The sequence below is a fragment of the Photinus pyralis genome, unplaced genomic scaffold, assembly GCF_008802855.1.
Source record: "Photinus pyralis isolate 1611_PpyrPB1 unplaced genomic scaffold, Ppyr1.3 Ppyr1.4_LG5, whole genome shotgun sequence".
NCBI lineage: Eukaryota > Metazoa > Arthropoda > Insecta > Coleoptera > Lampyridae > Photinus > Photinus pyralis.
In genome coordinates this window covers 42,579,021-42,602,390 of record NW_022170596.1, presented here as the reverse complement: position 1 = coordinate 42,602,390, position 23,370 = coordinate 42,579,021, and the positions used below count along the sequence as shown (strand labels likewise).

The 23,370-nt window shown below is 38.9% G+C and overlaps 2 protein-coding genes across 2 annotated transcripts in view; one reads left to right on the top strand and one right to left on the bottom strand.

The window, feature by feature from the left end:
• The window catches only part of LOC116171119 (multiple epidermal growth factor-like domains protein 8), a 33,812-nt gene that overhangs the window by 9,929 nt on the left and 513 nt on the right, over positions 1–23,370 (top strand). The window contains exons 3-17 of the mRNA XM_031487803.1: positions 1,776–2,409; positions 2,469–2,921; positions 3,127–3,603; positions 3,658–3,922; positions 8,720–9,482; positions 9,536–9,680; positions 11,607–11,894; positions 11,947–12,216; positions 15,141–15,514; positions 15,567–15,768; positions 15,845–16,002; positions 16,086–16,338; positions 21,408–21,695; positions 21,744–22,102; positions 22,152–22,512. Of these exons, the coding sequence (XP_031343663.1) occupies positions 1,776–2,409; positions 2,469–2,921; positions 3,127–3,603; positions 3,658–3,922; positions 8,720–9,482; positions 9,536–9,680; positions 11,607–11,894; positions 11,947–12,216; positions 15,141–15,514; positions 15,567–15,768; positions 15,845–16,002; positions 16,086–16,338; positions 21,408–21,695; positions 21,744–22,102; positions 22,152–22,512 (5,290 nt within the window). The remainder of the gene's footprint in view (positions 1–1,775; positions 2,410–2,468; positions 2,922–3,126; positions 3,604–3,657; positions 3,923–8,719; positions 9,483–9,535; positions 9,681–11,606; positions 11,895–11,946; positions 12,217–15,140; positions 15,515–15,566; positions 15,769–15,844; positions 16,003–16,085; positions 16,339–21,407; positions 21,696–21,743; positions 22,103–22,151; positions 22,513–23,370) is intronic.
• LOC116171121 (sperm-associated antigen 1) lies at positions 3,919–7,983 on the bottom strand. Its single transcript, XM_031487806.1, has 3 exons — positions 6,533–7,983; positions 6,299–6,485; positions 3,919–4,194 (listed from the first exon to the last, which is right to left on the bottom strand). Exons 1-3 carry the CDS (start codon positions 7,958–7,960, stop codon positions 3,944–3,946), a joined length of 1,866 nt encoding a protein of 621 aa, XP_031343666.1. The 5' UTR covers positions 7,961–7,983; the 3' UTR covers positions 3,919–3,943.

Here is a 23,370-nt window from a genome sequence, read left to right as displayed (position 1 = left end):
CATATTGAGTTAAAGTTCAGGAAAATATTCGAAACAAACCGAAAATACCATATTTGTTTTTTTTTCTGACCCTGTTTGAAAAGACAAAAAAATAATACTTCCTCATAGGAAGCTCTACAAGATGGTGCCCACAGATTTTCATTGCGAAGTTTCGTCTTTAAGAAACCATCATCAACTTCGTATTTTTATATGGACCGGAATAAAGTACATAGTGTATTGAGTAGCATTTTTTATTACGAATACAACGATATATTACACAATATGATTCTTTATTAGGTAATTTAAGACTCTTCTGTACCCACTGCACCCAATGTAAATTTCCATAAGAGCGCCCGCCATAAAAACTCTATTTGTTTTTACAAAAACAATTTTTTTATACAGATTGTTTAAAAATTAGATGTTTCGCACCGATTATTGCGCTAATCTGTTTTATTTTTTTACTCTCGATCAAGACGATTTATGGAAAAAGTAAACCGACAGTTTTTTAGATAAGTTACTTCTAAACATGACCCCAAAAAATGAAATCATAATTTTTGTAAATAAAGTCTGTATCTTGGCGGGCGGTAAATCAACAATTTGAGTGTAACAAGTGGCGCCGCTGCACAGTGTCGGTGGGAACTAACTAAGGACCAAGACAGGAGTTGACAAAGCAAGAATATCATCTTATCTCTTGCAGCTATAATCATGTATACACTATAATGTAAAAAAGTTGCGCTTAGGTAAAGAAGACTCTTAAAGGAACCAACAATGAATTATTTTGTCAACGCCTACTACGCCAAAATTTAAAAATTGTTTGTTACGATTTAAGTCTAAAAAAAGGCTTGTCATTAAATTAACATTTTGGTGTAGTAGGCGTTGACAAAATGTCAAAATAATTCATTATTGATTCCAATAAATGACATACCAAATAAAATGGTAAAAAAGATACAGAAAAATGTTTATTACAACAGTTTCTTTAGAATGACTGTTGAATAATCTACCGCTTTCATAATAAGTAGGTAAATGAGAAAAGGCAAAGAAGTTATCGGACCTAACCTCATTTTTGCCAATGGAACACGGTATATTTTAATCTAAAAAGAGCATATTAAATTCCCTTTAAAAAAATATAACACTAAAAAAATTAAAAAATTGAAGTTTTTTTAAGTTTGCATTTAATCAATTGGATCGTTTTTTAAATCTTTTTAAATTATTTTTATCTTTTGGAATATTTATTGCATTTTTTTGAATCATTTAAATCTTTAATTTTTCCCTGGTGTGTTATATTTTTGAAAAGAATTTAATATGCTCTTTTTAGATTAAAATATACAGCGTGTTCCATTGGAAAAAATGAGGTTAGGTCCGATAACTTCTTTGCCTTTTCTCGTTTACCTACTTATTATGAAAGCGGTAGATTATTCAACAATCATTCTAAAGAAACTTTTGTAATAAACATTTTTCTGTATCTTTTTTCACGAAGAAAATATAGGGTGATTCTAAAATTGGCATTTTTTTATTTTCCTCTTGTGCCCTGTACAGTACATACACAGCACGAAGTAGTGAATGACACTTTTCTTTCCAAGAAGACCTCTAACTGGAGTTGGATGATTTTGTATGTACAAGACTGTAGCTGAAAACCTACAAACTAGAGGGCTGTGCCTAAGGTGACACTTATGGTCCTCCGTTAGTGTGCCCCCCCCCCCTCCAATGTTTTGAATCCAAACTTTAAATCCATTTGCCCTTTGGTTTTCTTAAGTGGCAACGATTACTTCGTTCACGCACTTTTTTCTTTCTTTCAGGTTTTTACCTTTGAATACTTAGAACCGTACGGAAACGGCACTTGCCACCAATACAAAAACTGCCTGCAGTGTTTATCAGACTCGCTCTGCGGCTGGTGCGAGGCGAGTAATACGTGCGTGTCTCGCCTAGAAAGGGAGAACGTCAGCTGCGTGTCGACGGACGGAGACTGGAGATATTTAACTTTGCAACCCAGCGCCTGTTCGAATTGCTCGAACTTTATATCGTGCGACAGTTGCGTTACGACCGGTTTGTGCGAATGGTGGATGGAGGAGGCGCGTTGCTCGCGAGTCGGAAGGGCTCTTAACGCGGCGACCAATTTAGATCAGTGTCCGACGCCCTGTTACAAAAGGCCGGATTGTACGTCCTGTTTGGAGGAGAAAGGGAGGTGCGTGTGGTGCGAAACAACTCAACAGTGCTTCAGCTTTTCGGTGTATACCAGCGAGTATCAGTTTGGGCTGTGCAGGGAGTGGCTAGATCAGGCGTTTCCCTTGGTAACGACGCAGGAGAATGGATTACTGCCAGCACCGAAACCTCAGGAACAATGTAAATCTTGTTCTTTGCACTCTAATTGTACCACCTGTCTCAGTTCGCTAAGTTGCGGATGGTGTTATAACTCATCAAATCCAATTACAGGTGATTCAAGAAAATTGTCCAATGTCGCACAGGTTTAATAAAGTAAAAGATATTTTTAGGAATGTGCGTGCAGGGAGACTTCAACAATCCCAGAATAAATTGCTCTAAGGCATTGGGAATTTCAAACGTTCGCTGGGCTTACGCCCACTGCCCCGATGTCGACGAGTGCGGTCTCGGACTTCATGATTGTCACCCGCAAGCTATATGTACCAACACAGACGGTTCGTTTAACTGCCAATGCAAAAGAGGGTATATCGGTGACGGTCGTACCTCGTGCATTCGTACTTGCTACAATGTATGTGTCCACGGTACCTGCCAAGGAGAGCCGGATTACGCTTGCAAATGCGATTTAGGATGGACAGGCTCGGATTGCTCCATTAACTGTGGTTGCAATAATCACTCCAATTGTCCTGAAGGAATCGGAAAGTGCGACCAGTGCATGGATTGGACTATGGGCGATTCTTGCGAGTTTTGTACGTCGGGCAGTTACGGAAACGCGACCACTGAAAAAGGTAGGGTCAGCTCTACAGTTGTATAAACACTACAGTAAGTTTTGTATTACTTAAATAGAAATTCTGTTCTCATACCCTCTCTTTTAAAAATACTACTCAAATTTGCCGATGTTATGTGGTATACCCCTAGAACTACAATGAAAACTTCCAAAGAACTTATTCCATGGTCTTACTGGTAAACGCTAAGAGAATTGAACTTTTTCAGGGTGTCACAAGTGTGATTGCAACGGGCACGGTCTCGAGGAGTTCGGGGAGTGTAATATTTCCACGGGCGTGTGTTATTGCAAAGACAATACGGAGGGCGATCACTGCGAACGTTGCAAGACGAATTATTACGGCGATCCGCGGCACAACGGGCAGTGTTATTATCAATGCGAGCCGAGAGGTATGCTCAGCGGGTCCGAGGGGCAAGGAATTAGTTCGCGACAGGCATACGTTGCTCCCTGGGGAGGTCCTCCAACTCGAGAATGTTTATGGATTATCAATCCGTCCGTGGACTCCGGTTCAGTTATTATTCAATTAGAAGTAAATTCTAGTCAGTTAAATGTTACGTGTGGTGAAAATGCTGTGTATGTTTACGATGGTCTACCCGAGTTAGTCGATATGGGAAGCCAGAGTGCGCTGTCGGCAGCTCTCTGTACTGAGGAAACGATTCCTACTGCTATTGTTGAATCTCGAACAGGTTTTGACATTCAAAATGTAAGTTAAACAGATTAATGTGTCGTAACAATTTTAGGTCACTTGACTGTCCATTATAAGCAAGGACTTGCCGGTGAGGGCTTCAGTGCCGTTTATAAAATACTGCACTGCAGCAATTGCACATATCCAAGACAATGCAAACATGACCAGTGCATTTGTGGCGACGATTTTGTCGGCCCCAATTGTGATATCCCAATTTGCCCCAACAATTGTAACTTTGCGCTGAATCAAGGAACTTGTGATCGCGCCTATGGCCGCTGCTTGTGTTCCGCCGGTTGGGGAGGAGCCTCGTGCGATATCAGGTTAGTATGCAACAAATGTATTTAATTAGTATAAATTTCTTTTACATTATTTTCTAAATTTCTTTCGTGCTGATCTAAAAATTCCATTAGTTGCTTTATGCATTTTCTGTCATGCTCTGACAAAAATAGTAACATCATCTGAAAGCGTGGAATACGATTGAAGTTTGATAGAGCCAACTTGACTCTATCTAGTTCGCTGGGAACCATGAAGTGTTGGTGAAGGCATTGTATTATGCTGCTCAGCATACCTTCGTCCAAGTTGTAACCGATTACTGAAACAAATGCCATTATTAGTACATTTGCAAGAATGTGAGTGGAAAAAATTAGTTTTTCAAACGTACATTGAGGTACTGTATCATAAAGCTATCACTTTAACTGTAGAGTTGCAGATAGTGACAGATCGACCAGATGTTAAATTGACATTTTAATAGCTGTGAATGAGAAGGCTAAGTGCCTCTTTAACATTAAAAGTAGATAAAGTGATCAGTGATCACTGTAATGGCAAGGGTAGATAAAGTGAAACAAATCATTGTGCATTCTAATGAGATCTGTCATTAAAAAATGGGACGTGGAGCCCGAAATAAAATAAAGTTCAGAACAGAATACAACATTATTTTCATGGAAACGAGGGGAAAATCTACGCTTGCTATTTTGGATGTTTAAATTATTGATTTTCGTTTTTAATTTTTTCATGATGATTCAGACACTTTTTTATGAAGAATTCGAATATGGGATCCCCGTTTTTAGTTATTTTCAATATGACCGCACAAGGAAACTTTATTTTCTCTTATGGATGCCATTTTGGTTTTTGCCATGAGATGACTCTTTTTTTCTCTTTACAACAATGTATCACACACGGTGGAAACCCCACTACAGCTCTTTATTCTCAAAGCTAAGTAAATTTGTCCAGCATGCCGAGAAAGGAAATGGTCCCCAGATTAATCATTTCTTTCCCACACAATACCACCACAAAAGAGCAAAGGTGTTTCATAGAACAATCCTACATCAATAGATCTGGCAACAATGTTTCAACTTTCCTGGTTGAGTGTATTGCCATTGTGGGGGTAAATTGCTCGCTCATTTTCTGATCAAGCTGAGCTAGCTTGTTTTAATCGAACTACTCCATAAAAACAATTTTAAAATTTGCTCTCGCCCTTTCTTTTATGTCTAAGAATATGTGTACAAAATTGAGTCCAATCGGTTCAGATGAAATGAAAGTACAGACAGACCGCCAGACTGACATCATCGAGAATTTATTTAATTCGGGTTCCTGGGACTTTTCAAAACGTGTTTTCCATAAAAAATGTGGGGGGTCATTTTTACCTCAATACCTTCCTTACTAACGTGTGGGTGAGAGTCCTAGTGTTTTTAACACCCGCACGTTAGTAAAGGAGGAGGTATTGCATTGGAGTAAAAAATAACCTTATGACCCCCCCCCCCCCATTTTTTGACGCAAATACACGTTTTAAAGCACGAGGAATTTGAATCAAACAAAATCTCGATGCTGTGGTCTGTCTGTCTGTACTCTCAAGTGTGTCATAGTAACAAAAAACTGTCAATTTTTGATGTTTTTTCATATTATGGCTAAACTACTGCTTCGAATTGAAGCGAATTTTGTACATATGTTCTATGGACACTTCACTAAGAACTGAAATACATTTAGTCAGAATTGTGCGGGTGGTATCTGTGGTAGCCACAGCAAATTTTTTATAAAACGCTCATTTAAATGTTCTATGCTGCATAAATGGTGTAGTTTTTTATATATTTTTTGTATCTAAAGGGGGAGGGGGGATCAAGTGTTGTACTAATAAAAATGATGGGGAACGTTACTAATCAATATTTTATATTAAGCATAAATTCGGAGGTCGGGTGTTCGAACCTGGGTTGCGGTGAATTTTTCATCTGTGGTGGAGATGGAAATTACCTTACACCAGTTCCGAGCATTCTACCGGCTACTCCGAATTAGGTTTTCCTGCAGTTTTCCTAATTCGTAAGGTAAATACCGGAGTAGTACAGACCAACTTAACACCTTCTGCAGAGGCACCTCTAAATAGCATTATGCGGGTCACTCTGTAATTGGGCGCATGCCTGTTGAGGCCCCAAAACAAGAGAGGTGTAAATAAATAAATAAATAAAAATAAATAAACCAGTTTGTAGGGGCATTTATCAAGATGCCCTTGAGTTCTCAAAGCATTAATGAACGCATTTGGTTGGGTACCAACTCGGTATTTTTGTTTAATTATTCAAAAGTTCGGTCTTTCATCTTTTAGTTAAATTTTGTTTGATAGGTAAGTTCAATAAAGGTATCCGACAGATAAATGCATCAGTAAGAGGAATGACGGATTCTAAATAAACTACTTATATTAAAAAAAGTACCTTCGTGGATTCTCTCAAAATCGACTTTCCGCAAAATTTCTGCCTGGTGTGTATAGGTGGTGTCGTTCTTTACCGAATTCCATATCGTTGTAAACATATAAGGCGTTTGTACATCTTCCTCTGTAATTACAAACTCTTGATGTCGACTGTAAGGTTCTCCTTTTCCACCCATATCATCACATTGAACCTTAAAGATTAATTATGTAAAATATGCACGGAAAATTAAAAAGTAACCTTTTGATCACTTTCCGTATCAGCTAATAAGTCAGTTTTGGAACCTTCTTCACACGTTACACCTTTTCCAGTGGCTGTGATGTCGGTTTCGGATTTGCTGCGTTTCAGACACCCTTCTTTGGCGGATATCGCGCAATCATCCTGATCCAGATCCAGAGGTTCTCGAGATTCACAGTCACGCTCCTCATCGGATGGCGGATCAATAGTGGTCATATGAAGTAGCTGTGGTGCAGAAAGAATTTTTCGCTTTTCCCTCTCGACCACCTTGGGATCGGCGGTGGGTACTTCAACGTAGAACGGTGGAGGCATGGTGCTGCTCCCTGGAATCGAAATGACTTCTTTTTCACTAATTTCAGTTGAAGATTTCAGGATTGATGTCAATGGTTTCATTTTAGTAGATTCGACATCTTCGATTGTCAGTCTTATTTTATTGACAGTTGGGCCATAGCTTGCTAAACGTTTGGCGATATCTTGCGCAGTAGTGTTATTGGGATCTATTTGTACGGCAGTAGTGATATGTGTTAGTGCTGCTTCGTACTGTTTTAACGCCTCATAGCTTTGGGCTAATCTTAAGTGCGCTTTGAAGCATTGACGATCTAAATTAAGCGCTTGTTTACAATCGTTGATGGCTAGTTGGAATTTTTTTAACTTAATGTATGTTATGGCCCTATTTGTGAAACCGGAGGCGGTTGGTTTGCACTGCAAACTTTGCGTATAGTGCCTCAAGGCCATTTTAAATTCGCCCGCCTTAAAACACTCGTTACCGCGTTCTCTTTCGCTATTCGCTTCATAAATTGCTTCGGCCTCAGTTGCGAAATTGCTAAAACGCACGGTCTTCTCCTGTTTTAACTTGGTTTGCCTCTTGAGTGCCTCGTTTCGTTCTTTTTCATCTCGCAGATCCATCTTTAATATTTCTGTCTCCGGGTCGTATTTATCCCAAGATTCGTAGTCGGTGGATGCGATTCGTTTCGGATTCGATTGCGCTGCCGGTTTGTAATCCGATTTTGTTTTGCGTATCTCCACATCACAATTGATCTCTGACACTTTCGCCGCGTTTAACTCCTCGTCTTTTTTGTTGGCGTCCTCCATCCAGTCGCATAGTTCATTTGATAGGCGATTCCATTCTTCTTTTGGAACTTCGTCTACCTTCAATACTGGACAAATTTCTTGTATGTACTTACTGTTTGGTTTCAGTAACTTCAGTCTTTCTTCGGTTGTTTTTAGTAAGTCCGGAAAATGACCTTCTTCACCGGATTGCAAGATTCTGTAAATTCTTTCGATTTCTTTCGCGTTCGTGCATGCTTTTACATAAGCAAAGTCAAGATGATTAATAGGTATTTGGTATCGTGAGAGAAGCGTTTGCTTTTGGGGCTTGGAGGTATTTTCCTCGAACGATGGAAGTTTATGTGAATCTTCGAATTGGACCATGTTTCGTTTATGACATTTGTCACTAACATGTGCAATATGTACTGATTAAGGTTATTTTGTTGATATGGTAACTATTTCTCTTGATAATATTGATTTAACAAGCGTTTCCAGGGAGTATAATGCAATTATTTTAATAAATTATACGTGGTGTTTCAAAATATTTGCATTTCTTCAAATTCATTTAGAACTCTAATGAATCGTCAATGAATTATTGATGACTAGATAAACACAGTAAATGGGACAGTTAACCGCTTATTTAGTTCCGTAAAGAGGCTATAGGGGGCTTCTATCATGAAGCGCATTATCAGAAGCCATAATCATAGGTATTCGAGACACATTATATTATAATATGATCTCTTCCATGACCTAGTGAACTTTCCTTTACTTATTTAGGTACATAGATCAAATTACACTTAAAGGTAAAGGATAAAATCTGTGTAGAATTAACGTTACATTAGCAATGGAATGTTAAATAGAAATTTGTAATTCAACAAATTCAATGCTTCAATGTTTTCTCTTGTTTAAGTAGCCTTTGTACATACTTATGTATTTATCGCGCATCCAATCCGCAAGGTTCTTTTTTGCTGGAGAGATTCTATTGATTTCAAATGTTGATTATGTCATAAACGTCAAAGGCATATCAGCTAGTGACACTCTTCACAAACATGCATGGTCTCTTAAAATCTACCAACTTATGTTATAGAAACCGATAATAAGACAGTTGAAATCAACCCTGGTTATAACCATTTATTGTTACAGGTTATCAGGAAAACAGATCGTATTCACCGAACTATTCAATACGATTCATCTCGCCGATAACTTGGAACATTTAAGAAAAACGCTACCCAGATTCGGTCACGCGTTGGCGGCCGATCGGAGGGGTTCTCTGTGGATGTTTGGCGGTTATTCCCTATCGCACGGACCGTTAAACGACATTCGTTTGTTCGATACTCGCAACAGTACCTGGACGCAGGTTACCGTAGACTCGACGCCCGACGCGAAAATGCCGCAAGGTCGCTACTTCCATTCCGCCGATCTGGTCCACTCGAAGCAGGCGATATACGTCTACGGCGGTTTAACTAAGGCGGCCAAGACGTCGCCGAATCGAACATTGGACGACTTCTGGCAGTTCGATATTCTAAACCAGCGTTGGAAGGAGATCGAGAAAGACGTAAAGTGGCCGCCGTTGGTTGCCGGACACACATTAAATTCGTATCGAAATGCGTCAGTTGAAAGTTTGGTGTTAATCGGAGGTGTATCACCGCAGCAAGGTTTCCTCAGCGAGGTTTGGGAGTACAGACTGGACAAGGAGCAGTGGCATTCGTGGCATGTCAAAGGAAACGGGCCGTTGGGAATATTCGGACATAGCACCGTCTTTCACAACCCATCGAATAGTTTTTACGTATTTGGCGGATATGAGTACATGGAGCAACAGTCGGTGTTATCCAATAAGTTATACAGGCTGAGCTACGATAGCCGTACCTGGACTGATCTCAACACATTTTCTTCCACTTTTGGTTTGGTATAGTTGTAAATATAGGTGCGCGATGCATGTGTTAACGGTCCGATTTTCAGCCGAGGGGACGATACTTTCATTCAACTGTTACAACAGACACTCACATGTTTTTATTAGGCGGGCGAATTTGGCCATGGAACGTTTCTGACACTTTTTACGCTTATTCTTACAAATGCAATCAGTGGATAAATTTACTTTCTGAAGGTAAGTTTTCTAGGTAATCAAATTCTTCTCCATGCAGTAAGTGCATTGTCTATGGTGACATGATTGTATTGTAGAGGTTCAACGTAAATCGCTACAAATGTCAGCACTCAAGTTTGAGGCTTAATAAAAAAATTTTTTTGACAGATTTGAACGAGCTTGGTATTAAATGAAGCCGGGTATAATTGTACAGTCAGCATAGAAAATATTTGACAAGCATATCACATATTGTAAACGTATTCAGGTCTGGGCATGTGCAGTCTTTCTTATTTATGAAGATATTTTTTCAAATTTTAATCACAGATGCTTTTAGTAAAGGCAAACCAGAGACTTGTTATAACTAGACCGCGCGTAACGTAGGTTTTACTATAAACGCCTGTTGTCAAGATAGGATAGGCAACCAACTGTTCACCGCGGGGCAGACGTACGTTCTGCAGCTTGCTTTAGCCATGTTTATTCTAAATTTTAGTAGCAAAAAAAGGTAACAAATAGCTGTTAACTGTTTTAATCGAATTTATTGGTATTTTATTTGAACTAAATTGGTATATAACTGCCTTACTCTAGTCCTAATTTGATTTATATGTGTATTTTGGTGGTGAACACGTATGGGAAAATATACTCTTAAAACTAAAGATGTAAGTAGTAAGATATGATTATTTAGCGGATTTTGATTCAATATATGCCTATCCAAAAACCCAAATGGGCTGTAACTGTTATTTATTTTTCTTAGACTGCTGATAACCATTTTGTTTACAACGCGGTGTGGTGTGGATTGAATGAAAAACCTGAACACATTTAACAGACTTAGCTATTTTTCTTGTAACAAAACCTGAAATATACTTAGTACCAGTAAGTACTTAGTTACGTCTATACCTAATAGGCAAATAGGTACTGCCGTTGTCTTGCTGGTAAAGGATGTCGAATAATAGTTCTACGTTATTTTAAGTGAATGGGAAAGTCGAAAACGCTCGGTATTGCATTATTGTTTAACACCTTCGTAGGTACCTTTTTAAAATCGGCTTCATTCCCCGCAAATGCACTATGGTGGGAGTAAATTTTTCTCTTCGAATGGCTCTGATCCATTTGCCCTTTAAACTTTTATCCGTTGAAAATCAGCATATAATTTAAAAATTTATCGACAGAGTACATGTTGATAGGCACGAGTTAACCTAAGTTTATTGGTTTATTCTCAACAGAAATTTATCTGTTCACTAATTCGAGCTAATCACGAGAATGATTAATGAACGGAGCATCTAAAATAACAGCTTATTTCATTATATTACATATCATCTCTGCGATTTTTGCCCCGCGATGGATTGTGTGTTGCATACTGTGTCGACAACACCTTAGATACGTTAAGCGCAGTCTAGTTATAGCAAGTCTCTGAGGCAAACATATTGCATACCGCAAAAATTAGATGTGTGCATGCGCAGATTGTCCAATACCTACGTACTTATTTATGAAACCATTTCTTTAAAACTTTAACCATAGATGCTTCTAATAAAGAAAAACATAGTTCACATAGCTATGGCCTTTGGCGTTTGTGAGACTGATCAATGCATGGAAAAGCGCTAAAGTTACTCGCTTTAGAGCAAAAACCTTTTTTTTTTAATTAGACCTCAAACTTGAGTCTACGTACTTATTGCTTTGGCAGTAGTGCTAATTGATTAATGAATATTAACAATGGAAAAAGACGTTTATTTCAATATATCGTATTTTAAATTCATCGCGTTTGGCTGTCCATTTAGTTGGAACAACTACAAAGAAACCAACCAGCAAGTCATAAATTACATATATAAATTTATTGGTTTTCTTGAGGTTGCTCCAACATGCATTTACGTATCAACGGATAGAAAATGGCCAAAAAACAAACCTTGTTCAAATGATTTTCAGTTTGACTTAAAGTCACCGAATTTGCTATCTTATTAGGTGTGCAGAAGGTGGGTCCGCTGCCCACACAAACGTACGCCCCTGCCATGACAATCGAGCCGGACGGTAACACAGCGTACGTTGTGGGTGGGTGGGGTAGCGACAGCGACTGTTCCGTTATGAAAATTCAACTGCCTCACGAATTTTGCTCTCTGTGGGAACAAAGGCATCACTGTCTACAAATTCCCGGCTGCGGACATTGCTCGCTGTCCAAAGGAAATGACAAACACCAAGAGATCTGCTATGATAATTCGAAGGCGCAGTGCCCGTTGGTCGTTTCGGAAGCGGGTTAGATCATAACGATGTCATGTATAAAGTGTACTAATTGATTGTGATGCAGGCATTGAAGTTCAAGATAATCGAGGAAGAGTTTGCGACGGAAGCATAATAACTAGCGATTGTGTGTCATTGGAGGACTGTACCACTTGCGTGCAAGTGGTCGGATGTCAGTGGTGCAATAACATGTGCCTTGCGAATAAAACTTGCAGCGTTGATGCTGCTGGTTCACTGTCACAGTGCCCGTATAACATGTGTTCGGCTACCGATTGCATTCAGTGCCACCAGCTTTATGGTTGCGATTGGAGTTATTCAAAACGCAAATGTGAACCTTGTAAGTATATCACCATTGATAAACCACCTTTAGATGAGAAACTCTTGTGAATTGGTATTGAAAACAGTGGCATAGGTGAGTTTATGTAATATTTACAAGCGGGAAATTCAAATCTCTATTAATAATAATAATAATAACTTTTATTATGTTTAAGTAACAGAAAAAGTTACATACAATCGTCAAAATAAAATTACACAAAAATCTAAACCGAGATCTAAACTAATAAGGTACAATACATGAATTAGGGTGCCATAATGAACTTTATGTATTGTTTAAAGCACCACGGTTTGGTTGCACAAAAAATGTCTCAGGATTATGTATTTTTGATACGAATATTAAGGCATTTGATTGGCTCCATAGTAACACCTACTAACACTGTTTATACTCCAAATGAGGAGTTTTTAACTATTATATGATTATATATAACAACAAAACAATCAAACAAAAACAAACTTATGCAGCTTATTAGTTGGGCATGGCGTTATATCCACCCCCTTAAGACTGTATGGCACTATGCATTTTATTGCATAATTTTTACTATTATTTCTGATATAGAAAATGTCTTCTATTTTATTGTATCGTTTCTTTCGTGACTGGCGGCAAACCTTCAAAGATCTACGGTTGTTTCACAAACCGCGAATTCACGTCCGATGCTTCCCAAACTGAATTAGGCAATAATTATTTCAAACTTTAAGGCCTAAAATAAAACGGAAATTAAACCCTCGCATTATTAATACCCCTCTTCGTTTTGGTGTGAACCAACTTACCGCACAAACAGCGGCCTGCTTTTCGATTTTTATTTTAAACGGCTTTTGACGATGTTAATAATTACAACGAATTTAATTTCGTATTAAATACTATAGGTACTCGACATAATCGATACGATGCGCACAGCAAAATTAAAATGTCCTTTCGAAAACCCACAAATGATTACAATATCCCCAAGGTCCCGCTATAATCTTGCAAACCAGTCTACCTATTTACGACAAACAATTTCAAGCTATACGAGGGGTATTCAAAAGATATACAAATTAGACATGATCTGTAACAAACATTCGCATAACCCATCCCATATGGTCGAAGGTTGCGTTTTAAACTTTTGCGCAGAAATTGGCGCAATTCTTTTACAAGAAAACACAAACTCTTGTACAAGAAACTTTGTTGTGTGACTCTATGCATTTTTTTCTTGTATCAGAAACGATATTAGAGAAGATACAAGAAAATGCACAATGTCATACAGCCTTTGGGATGGAGCAACCGTCCGGGGCGACATCTTACTCATGGACGTGAAAATCTTCTAGCTTCTTTGTGCGACCGCGGTGTCGTATCATGCCTTGGAGGTTACATTGAACATCATCCGTAGTCCGAAATTCTCTACCAAAGGTTAGGAATGCTGCGATGTAACAGGTGGCAGCTGATACACGGCGAACTGGATGCTGGGGAGTTGATCTTTCCATGTAGTGTGTGATTCGGTAGTTAGTATCGCAACCTGAGTGTCAATGTCCCACGGGATTTGCTTCAGAGTGGTAGGATATGGAGTAAGATACCGCCTGCATGACTTCTCGATGGATAAATCATGGAAATATTCGCATTTTGGTCGAATCTTGACTGGTTTGTCGGTAGGCGTTGCGTCCCGAGTGGGAGTGGCGGACGATTCAGGTGTGGGGAGAAAATTTTCTTGCATGGAACGAGTCTTATCAATAAGCGTCGCAAAATGGAGGACGAGAAAGTGCAAATTAAAGACGTTTTCTGAGAAGAGTTTACACGGATAGTAAAATATAGAGGGACAGAGGATTTCAATAATATTACTAGGGAAACATGGGGAAAATGTGATGAAAACAATGGACAAAGACCGATCGAGTTTTTCTAATTAGATAAATAGTTTTATTTTTGGTTTCTACTAACACATAAACATACTCAAAATAACAACCGAGGAGAAGAATCAATTATTGACTTTATACAAGAGGGACGAGGAGTGCAGTCCTAGATGTTAAAGTATGGAGAGGTGTAGAAATAGGTAGCAACACTAACTTGTAGCCAGCATTCAAAACAAGCATGATACAAATAAAATGAAGAAGAAAATCGAGTTTGAACTTTGAACTACTTTCACAATATTTGCCAGTAATATGTTTCAGAACATTCTCTACACGATGGTGATATCAGATTTTCAATTGGGCGAATTATTTCAAAATGACGACTTTCAACTTTTCTTTTTACGATAGTATTTTGTTTTTCTTAAAAAATCAGTGCTTTCCCTATCAAAAAGCAAACTTTTAATCTAGTAGCGCATGAATGTTTTACACTAGATGTTGTTTTTGTGCAAATATCAAGTTTATTACAAAATAAAGTTTAATTGTTTCTTTTGTGTCTACCGCTACTTGATATTTGGGAAAAAATAGCATCGATTGTAAAACATTGAAGCGCTACTAGATCACAATTTAGTTTGCTTTTTTGTAGGGAAACAATTGATTTTTTAAGAAAAACAAAATAGTATCGTACTTATAACGATTTTTTGAAAAACAAAAGAATGCCAATAACTTGAAACCGGGACACCAAATCAAAAATTGGAACTAAGAAAAGTTGTTTGTTTTAATGAGTTCTAACTGCCGTTTTCGGGTGTAAAAACTTAGTATTAACACCCTGTAATTCCTTTTCTTTATAATAACGTAATGACCGATGTAGATGAAAAACATTTACTAGGAACGAGGCAGGGAATTTAATACACTATTCTTGAATTTAGAGGAGCGCAGATATTGCTTTTCAACATCTAATATATTCATATATTGCGTGGAATCTTCTGTAAATTATTTATTTAATGCTGTCGCTAAACTATAAAAATGTTGTCCCATTTGCTCAAAATGAATTTCTAATCTAAAGGTGGTCTATTTATAGCATATCACAATGGTAAAACTATTAGATTTCAGTGCTGAAAGAACAAGAAGCGAACGCAATATCCACCTGCCCATATTTGTGTACGCATTATACATCTTGCAGCTCATGCTTAGATGTCGCCGACTGTCGGTGGTCCACTCAGTTGGACGAGTGCATTTCCGCCTCTTATCAACCCATGTATTGTGCGGGCGGCGTTTGCGGTCTTGTTTTGCAAACTGACGATCGACAATACTGCCCGGAACCGTGCAGCTCATTCACGCAATGCTCCAGTTGTCTAAGGCACGCTTACTGCGGCTGGTGTGCTGCGCCCGGTACTTCTGGCGCCGGAATATGTACGGAAGGATCGAACGAACACCCCATGTTAGGTACTTGCAATGACGTGTACGGGGAGCAGGATTTGGTTTTGGTAATTCGTTACTAATGGCCGTCCATTAGATGTATTTACGAGTTTATTGTAGGAAACGCATACAGATTTAGATGTGAATATTACTTACACATGGCACTATGTTAAATGTCCACCGGAAGACGAATGCCTGAACGGTCATCACACTTGCGCCGTTGAGTCAGAGGAGTGCGTTGATTTGGAGGAAGGTTTTCAGTGTGTTTGCGGTCCAGGTTACAAAGCGGGGACGACCGGTTGCGAGCCTGTTTGCAAACAAGGTAATTTCATTTGTACGATAAGAACACATTGTTTGTTGCATATTTGACTAACATACTGCTTTTGTATTTGTCTTAGGATGTGTGCGTGGTCAGTGCGTACAGCCTAACAAATGTCTTTGCGACTTTGGCTATGTTGGCGCTAATTGCAGTATTCAATGTCAGTGCAATGGTCACGCAAACTGTGAAGGGCCTGACAAGTTGGATAAATGCATACAATGTTTTAATAATACTATGGTAAGTTCAGTAACTAATTTGTGTCGCTCATCATCCAATTGTAACAAACTTCACCGTCTCTCTAACGGCTTTGAATCTTCAAGGGGCCACAATGTGAAAAGTGTCAACCGTTATTCGTTGGAGATCCTACAAATGGCGGACAGTGCGTGCCGTGTTCGGATTATTGCAATGGACACAGTGCTGTGTGCATAGACAATAGCACGGACTTAGTTCCTCCGGATGACATGGACTTGGAAGATATCGCCAGATATTTAAAGGAGGGTCCGAAATTTTCAGCTCAGTGTTTACATTGCGCTAATCATACAACTGGCACTCGGTGTGACGAGTGTATAACTGGTAAGTATGACCTTCATTTAATAAGTTCATGTAAACAGATTTTATTTTTCCATAAGAGGGAGCTACTAGTGGCGTAAGTTAGAATAAATAATTTAAGCAAAACAAATATTTGACACACTAACCCCCAGCAATTCGTGATTTTTATGTAAAAGCACCTTTAAATGGTTTTCTTTTTATGACGTTCACTGTAGCATATCAAACCCAAAATTTTCTTGTTGAGACAACAACAGACGGGCGCTCTGCTTGCCCATTGGTGAATGGATGATATGGCTGTCCGTTTGTGATCTTTTACGCCACTGTTCACGGCGATGAACTGTCTACCATTGTCTCAGATTACAATGACTGGAGCACCGTGAGCAGTAAACAGGTCATCGATCACTGCAGTAGTGGCGTCTGCCGTTGTGGAGGTCATCAGTTTGACCTCAAACCACTTGCTATAGGCATCTACCACAATGAGCGGCATTGTGTTTGCTACTGGATGGATCCACATAGTCAATGTGGATATGTTCCCATGGCGCCTTCGGGTACTCCCAGTGGTGGTTACAAAATTTCGGTGAGGCATGCATGGTCTAAATACAATCGAATAGCCATCCCTCTCATTTTGATAATTCCTAGGTGATCGGCATGCAAGTTCCAGGATGCCGTCTCGTAGTGTCGGTGGAACCACTAGGTACTCGATGCTCAAACACTATCTGCATTCATTATAAGAAGGTAGTAGATGGCGCTGTGTTTGAATATAGGTACACACAGGAAAAATATAAAACGGCACAAAATTTGAAGAATATAAATATAAATTCTTTGAAACTGACAGCTAATGGCAGCTAATGGCAGTTCGACAGTTTAGTTCGTAACCAAAACTTCTAACAAACAGAATTTGTCATTCATTTCATTTTTCAGAGTAATACTGACTTGTGTTTTAACCAATCACATTGAAGGTCAAACCGTCTCTATGCTTCCTACCTTCTTAAAATGAATACAGTATAGGCTGTTAGCGGCAAGTGCATATTTTACCTCAGGTGCCTTGAAGTTGTGGCGAGAAAGGTCTTGTCCTTCCGCCAAAAGTTGGATGATTTTGCCTAGGTGAGGATCCTTTCTGGTATCGCATGCGAAAGTTGTTTTGACAAGCTGCGGCATTTGATGAAGTACAAACATGTCAAAATCGTCGAATTCCTTTTTCTCTTCCCTCTCTGCTTAAGTTGAGCTTTGGATCTGGTTGGTGGGTGGATAAAAGGAACCATAAAGGACTGGAAGCGATTTTTGGGGGATGCAGGATCTGTATCAATGCTTATTGAAAGGTTAGAGGTGAAGGCGCTGTAACAGGTGGCTTTACTCAACAACAACTGGAGTTCTTCTGGGGACGTTGGCTTTGGCGCATCTCGTACAGCTCTGATATGGGCCTCTGACTTGTGAACGCGATTTGCGTCGATTTTGTCATAGGACTTTCAGGACAGGCTAGATAAAGCTACACTTTGCTCGGTTGAGCTTCAGACCATGTTGGCGGAAACGCTGTGGCGAGAGCCTGCATCAGGTTTCCGAAACCGTCGGCAAGTACTATAATGTAAACTCACGACATTGGAGAGGTCCTGCAGCACCTTTTCCATTCGACGCCGTTCTTCTTCATGACAATATGTATTGTTGACGCCCACTTGTAGTAGTCTACCTTCTTGTAGAATCCCCATGCGATCCTGACCTCAATATCCTTAGCGTAAGCTGCTCATAGGGCTACAGGAACATCACATGCTCTCGAGAAGATGGGCGTGGCGCCATCTTTTTGCAGGTAAGGTGTCATAAGACGTCGTCGTAGCGGTTGAGGATCACACCGAGCTCTTTCTGCTGGTCTGGGAACAGACTTTGCTGTTCAGAGGTCCATTTGTGGATTGAGCGTGGTTGTGCAAAAATTTCCTGGAGTTTAATAATAATAATAATAATATATATTAATTCCCAAGAGAAATTTTGAATTGTATAGGATACGTCAGACACAAAAAAATACAATTAAATACAATTTAAAAAATGTTGGTCATACACAATACAATGGACAAAAAAGAAAGAATGCAATATAAATTACACTAGAGATCCGCAATTTCAATCAATACAATTTAGAAATTCATCAATTGTATATGGTGCATTGACTAGAAGAAATTTTTTTAAAGAAGATTTAAAGCACTTTATTGTTCCCTGACTTCTAAGTGTACTTGGAAGAGCATTAAATAATTTAATGCCCATTGACGTGGGAGAATTATGGGCAAGTTTAAGCCTTGTTAAAGGGATGATAAATTGTTGTTTATTGCGCGTGTTGTAATTATGAAAATTGCTATGGCGTAAGAAATGTTGCTGATTATGGAAAATAAAAGTTAACAATTCAAGTATATAGAGTGATGAAAGTGTAAGAAGATTCAATTTTTTAAATATCGGGCGACACGAATCAAATTTCTTACTACCCGCAATACATCTGACTATTCGTTTTTGTACCAGAAAAACATTTTTTGCCGCGCTTGACGAGCCCTAAACAATTATTCCATACGACAGTCTGGACTGAATTTGAGCAAAGTAATAATTTAAAGTATGGTTCACATCCATTAATTCTTTAAGATTCCGTATCTGGTAGCAATAAGTATTTAGTCTTTTAATAAGATTTTCGCAGTGACATTTCCAATTTATCTTTTGATTTAAATAGATCCCCAGAAACCTCCCAGTGCCTAAAATATTAATGTTTTTGTTGCTTGAGCCAGGAAAATGGTTATTTCCAAAAGTTGTAAACGGTAGGAACAATGTTTTATCGTGATTTAAGAATAATTTGTTAACATTAAACCAATTACTTAGCTTATTTAGAATCTCAACAGCTTTTGGATATATATTTTCTTACTTTTTTCCGGATATTAATGCCGTCGTATCATCCGCATATAAAACCAAGCAATTTAAGAACATGACAATATCATTAATAAATAATAAAAATAAAATAGGTCCTAAAACAGATCCTTGTGGAACCCCCATATTAACAGGCAAAGCTGTGGATAAAAATTTTGCAATAGTGGAACCGGTTTTAAATTTAATTTCTACTTGTTGACACCTTCCAGAGAGATATGACTTCTTGCACGAACTGTGAGATTCACTCTCGGCCATGATTGCATCATCGACGATGTAGAGGTCGAGATAGATCAATTGAAGCGCTGACCCAAATCTTCCAATACAATTGATGCGATGAGCAGTGTAGCTCGCGAAGTTGACATCTAGCAAACGTAGACTGGATTGCTCTGATGAGTTCGACTCTGTTAAACGGGGCACATCTTCGACAGTGTCGTCGGGCTTCTCTTTTTCGGTAACCTGTTCGTTGCTTTGGATTAGACCTACAGACTTTGGCAATATGCCCTTTCGTGCGATCGATTCTCCTGCCATCTGGTGTACTAGTAGGTGTACTGTTCGACAGTAAATTATCTTTTTTGTATTATGTTGATTATAAAATTTATTAATAAACTTATTCATAACGACATCGATTCACCTTTTTTATTGTCTACCTTGAATTTTAATGTACCACGAGCAAATACACGACAGAACGTTATTTTTTATTGCAGAGCAGGAAAGTCAAATTTGGCTCTTCATTCACCTATGAATGCTATATGCTCGTTTTTGAATAGTAGATCCTCTATGGTTGATATTAATTACAACTCCCTCCAAATGATTTCTGATGTGTTTAAATAAGTAACTTTATCATCATTTCTAACTTTTTTTTTGTCTATACGACTACGTAAGTGTGTTTAATGATAAAATGGGATTTTTCTGTATGTTTGATTATTTTGCTCTATAATTGGTTGTACTGTTGGGCAAATATATATATTATTATTCTTATTATTATCTGGTGAATGTCGCGGAATTTTATGCGGTCTGCGTATGTATTGCAAGTGGCATCAAAATGACAGTTTAGTCTTTATTGGCGTATGGCCTCGCACCTGGTCGAGGTCGAGGTCGGCGGTAGCAGCACTCTGGCAGGTCGGTTTCAGTAGCCTGTGGGTGTAAACTGAACCGGTATAAATAGCAACTCCAAGAATCTGACGGGTTAAAACAAATGACACAAAAGAACTTTCGGGGTCTGTAAAAACAATTTAAATATTCCTACAGGAACGATTGCAAAACGGGTGAATTCGCTACGAAATTTACGTTCGCTATCGGCGGCAAGACAAACAAGACAAACAATTAATAAATAAAACACACAAAGCTCACTCGTCGTCTCCTTGAGCAAATAAGTAAAATCAGAAACTATAATTTCTCAGTAACGAAGCGCCCAACTTAAACCGTTTCTAGATACCGGGTGTTCAGCAAAGCTGGTCGACTTAAAAAATATACGGTGTGGTCATTACTTTGTATGGAAACATCAAGGCAGAAAATGGGTATGAGGTTATACATCTTTGCCGTTCTAACACATGGCATTTGGGTTCAAGAGCAAGTAGGTTTCTAGTTTTATGAACCGCGGGCGGTGAACCAAGAATGACGCTCTACGAGATAACAGCAGGTAAGGCATGTTTGTGAAGGAATGGAGAACATCTACTTAAAAGCGTCAACCCAGTGACAAACATGCCGAACCTGTTGCTATCTCTTTTTGGCGCAGCAACTTCCGTTTCCGGTAAAGATGTATAACCTCAATATCAACGTAAGCGCTAGTCCAATATGCAAACTTACTCATTTTACCGACTAAAGTCCCTAATAGTGGTTCAGTTGACAGCACAATATGGTGGCATCGAGAACTGTGCTGGCCTGGGTTGAGGAGATAATGTTCTTTCTTTCCTGGTAGGAAATTGCCCTGTAGATTCATGGATAGTGACAGCAATCATCCCAGAAAGTGTTTAAAGAAGTTCTGCCGATACTTCCTATCGATCTTTGTTATGCACTATACCAACGTTTTTTTACGTATTCCACTTCTGACACCAGTAAATTATGTTTGTGTACCTTTTCAAGGAAATAGTAGAAGATTGAACTTTAACTAAATTTTATGTGACACCTTTTGACTTTAGAAGTAATTGGGTTGGTTGGGTTGGGTCAATTCTTATAGTCTTCATATTGCAAAATAATTATTTTAGGCTACTTTCGTGGATCGGAAGATCATCGAGACCCCTGTAGACTGTGCGATTGTCACGGTCATGGAGACATATGTGATCCCGTTACTGGCGAAAAATGCAATTGCAAAAACAACACTGAAAGCGACATCTGCCCTTCGGGACCGTCCGGAAAGAACTCGGCTCAACCGTGCTGGATGCTTCAATGTTCAAAATGCAAAGAAGGTTACATAGGCACGCCGAAAGCGGGTCATCAGTGCTACAAACAAATGTCGGTCGATTCAAAAATGTGCTTTGATGCTAAACCGATAGGTAGCTGTAAACTATAAATCGCATCAATTGTAACTTTTCTCTTACCAGATGAATGCAAGATGAAACCGAAACCTTTACATCCAGGCGAAATGGTATTCTTTGTCGTACAGCCCAGGTTCATGAATGTAGATATTCGAATAATGATAGATGTCACTCAAGGCAAACTGAATGTATTTATGAGCACCCATGACGATACTTATGTTGTTTTTCCTAACGCAACCAGTGGATTTCACGAAATTGACTTTGATCCACAATACGGTTTATGGGAAAACGGATCTCAGAAAACTGATGACGTAACATTCGAGAAAGACGCAATCGGTTTACGAACTTACATAACAGTAGAACAGCCAAAAACTATGTTGGCATTAAAAGGTTTAAAGGATCGATTGGTAATTACGTTACCTGAGGTATGTTTTAAAGATAGCGAGCGATTGAAAGTTATTTTCTTTTGTTTAGGAGCATCACAGTTTAGAATCGACGCGATTTTATTTAGTTCTGCAAGCCGTCGACAGTCCCGAATTGGATAAAAAAGTTTCATATGGAATTGTATTTTTTAGACAAGATCAACTACACATTGACCTCTTTGTGTTTTTCTCTGTGTTCTTTTCGTGTTTCTTCTTATTTTTGGCAGCTTGCGTCGTCGCCTGGAAGGCGAAACAGGCGGCCGACGTTCGGAGGGCGAGACGGAGACATGTTGTCGAAATGTTGCATATGGCCAAGCGACCTTTCGCAAGTGTCACCTTAAATCTTGCAGCCAAACCGAAGCCAAGGAAAGCTACTCACTATGATCTAAGGCCAGTTGCGGTTGAACCTACCGGTACGTTTTTGTTACTTGCTTGTTTAATCTAAGACCTAAGTGGTACATCTGTATTTTCATTAAAATACGACAAAATATGAGACAGTAGGCGGGTTTGTCAATCGGTGGCGGCATTTTAAAAACGCATAAACGGATGTAAACGCAATTGAAAATGTAATTCCGGCATGTGGGCACTTGGTGCGAATGCGCTAAATGTACAGTGACTGTATAGGGATAGTGTGGCCATATGCTCCATGTCCGCCATAGTTCTTACAAATTTGTCCTTGAATTGATTCATTTATCAGAATTGAGAATATACAACTACAATACTAAAACAATATTCGCGAAAATCTGTCCTATTGTACAACGGCTGAAACAAATGAGTCCAAAGGTTGCTAGATATCACCTTTGGGCTCGTTTGTTACAGCCTTTTTACAATAGGACAGATTATTCTCACAATCGATTCCGATTTTCCACCACTCCAATGCATTTGGTTAAAAATGGCAGATCTTCCACTACCAATAGAAAATAACACCACTGTATGGCCACACTGTCTTCTATCATTCAATAAAAACACTATAAGAAGCCTAACGCTTATGGAAGAAAGCGCGACATATCCCCTTGTAACCGCATTGGTTGGGACCCCGAACTCTCTTTGAGGTAAATAGGGGGAAAGCAAATTTTCATTCTTCTCAGTTCAAGAATCGACACTATCGACAGTGTTCCCATTATATTCTCAGTTCAATCTCTGTCGCGCTTTATTTCCACGGGGTTATGCTTCTTATAGTGTTTTTATTCAATGCTTCTATAGAGTCACTGACATTAAAAACGTGTCTATGATTGTGGAGTGAGATTTTTTGTGTAAGCGTTCTATAAAAG

Excerpts from the sequence above, each read along its gene's own strand:
- LOC116171121 (XM_031487806.1), bottom strand. The coding sequence starts at position 7,960 with ATGGTCCAATTCGAAGATTCACATAAACTTCCATCGTTCGAGGAAAAT. Across the intron at positions 6,486-6,532 it reads ATACGGAAAGTGATCAAAAG|GTTCAATGTGATGATATGGG; the intron begins GTTACTTTTTAA and ends TTAATCTTTAAG. Across the intron at positions 4,195-6,298 it reads TTTTGAGAGAATCCACGAAG|TAATCGGTTACAACTTGGAC; the intron begins GTACTTTTTTTA and ends CATTTGTTTCAG.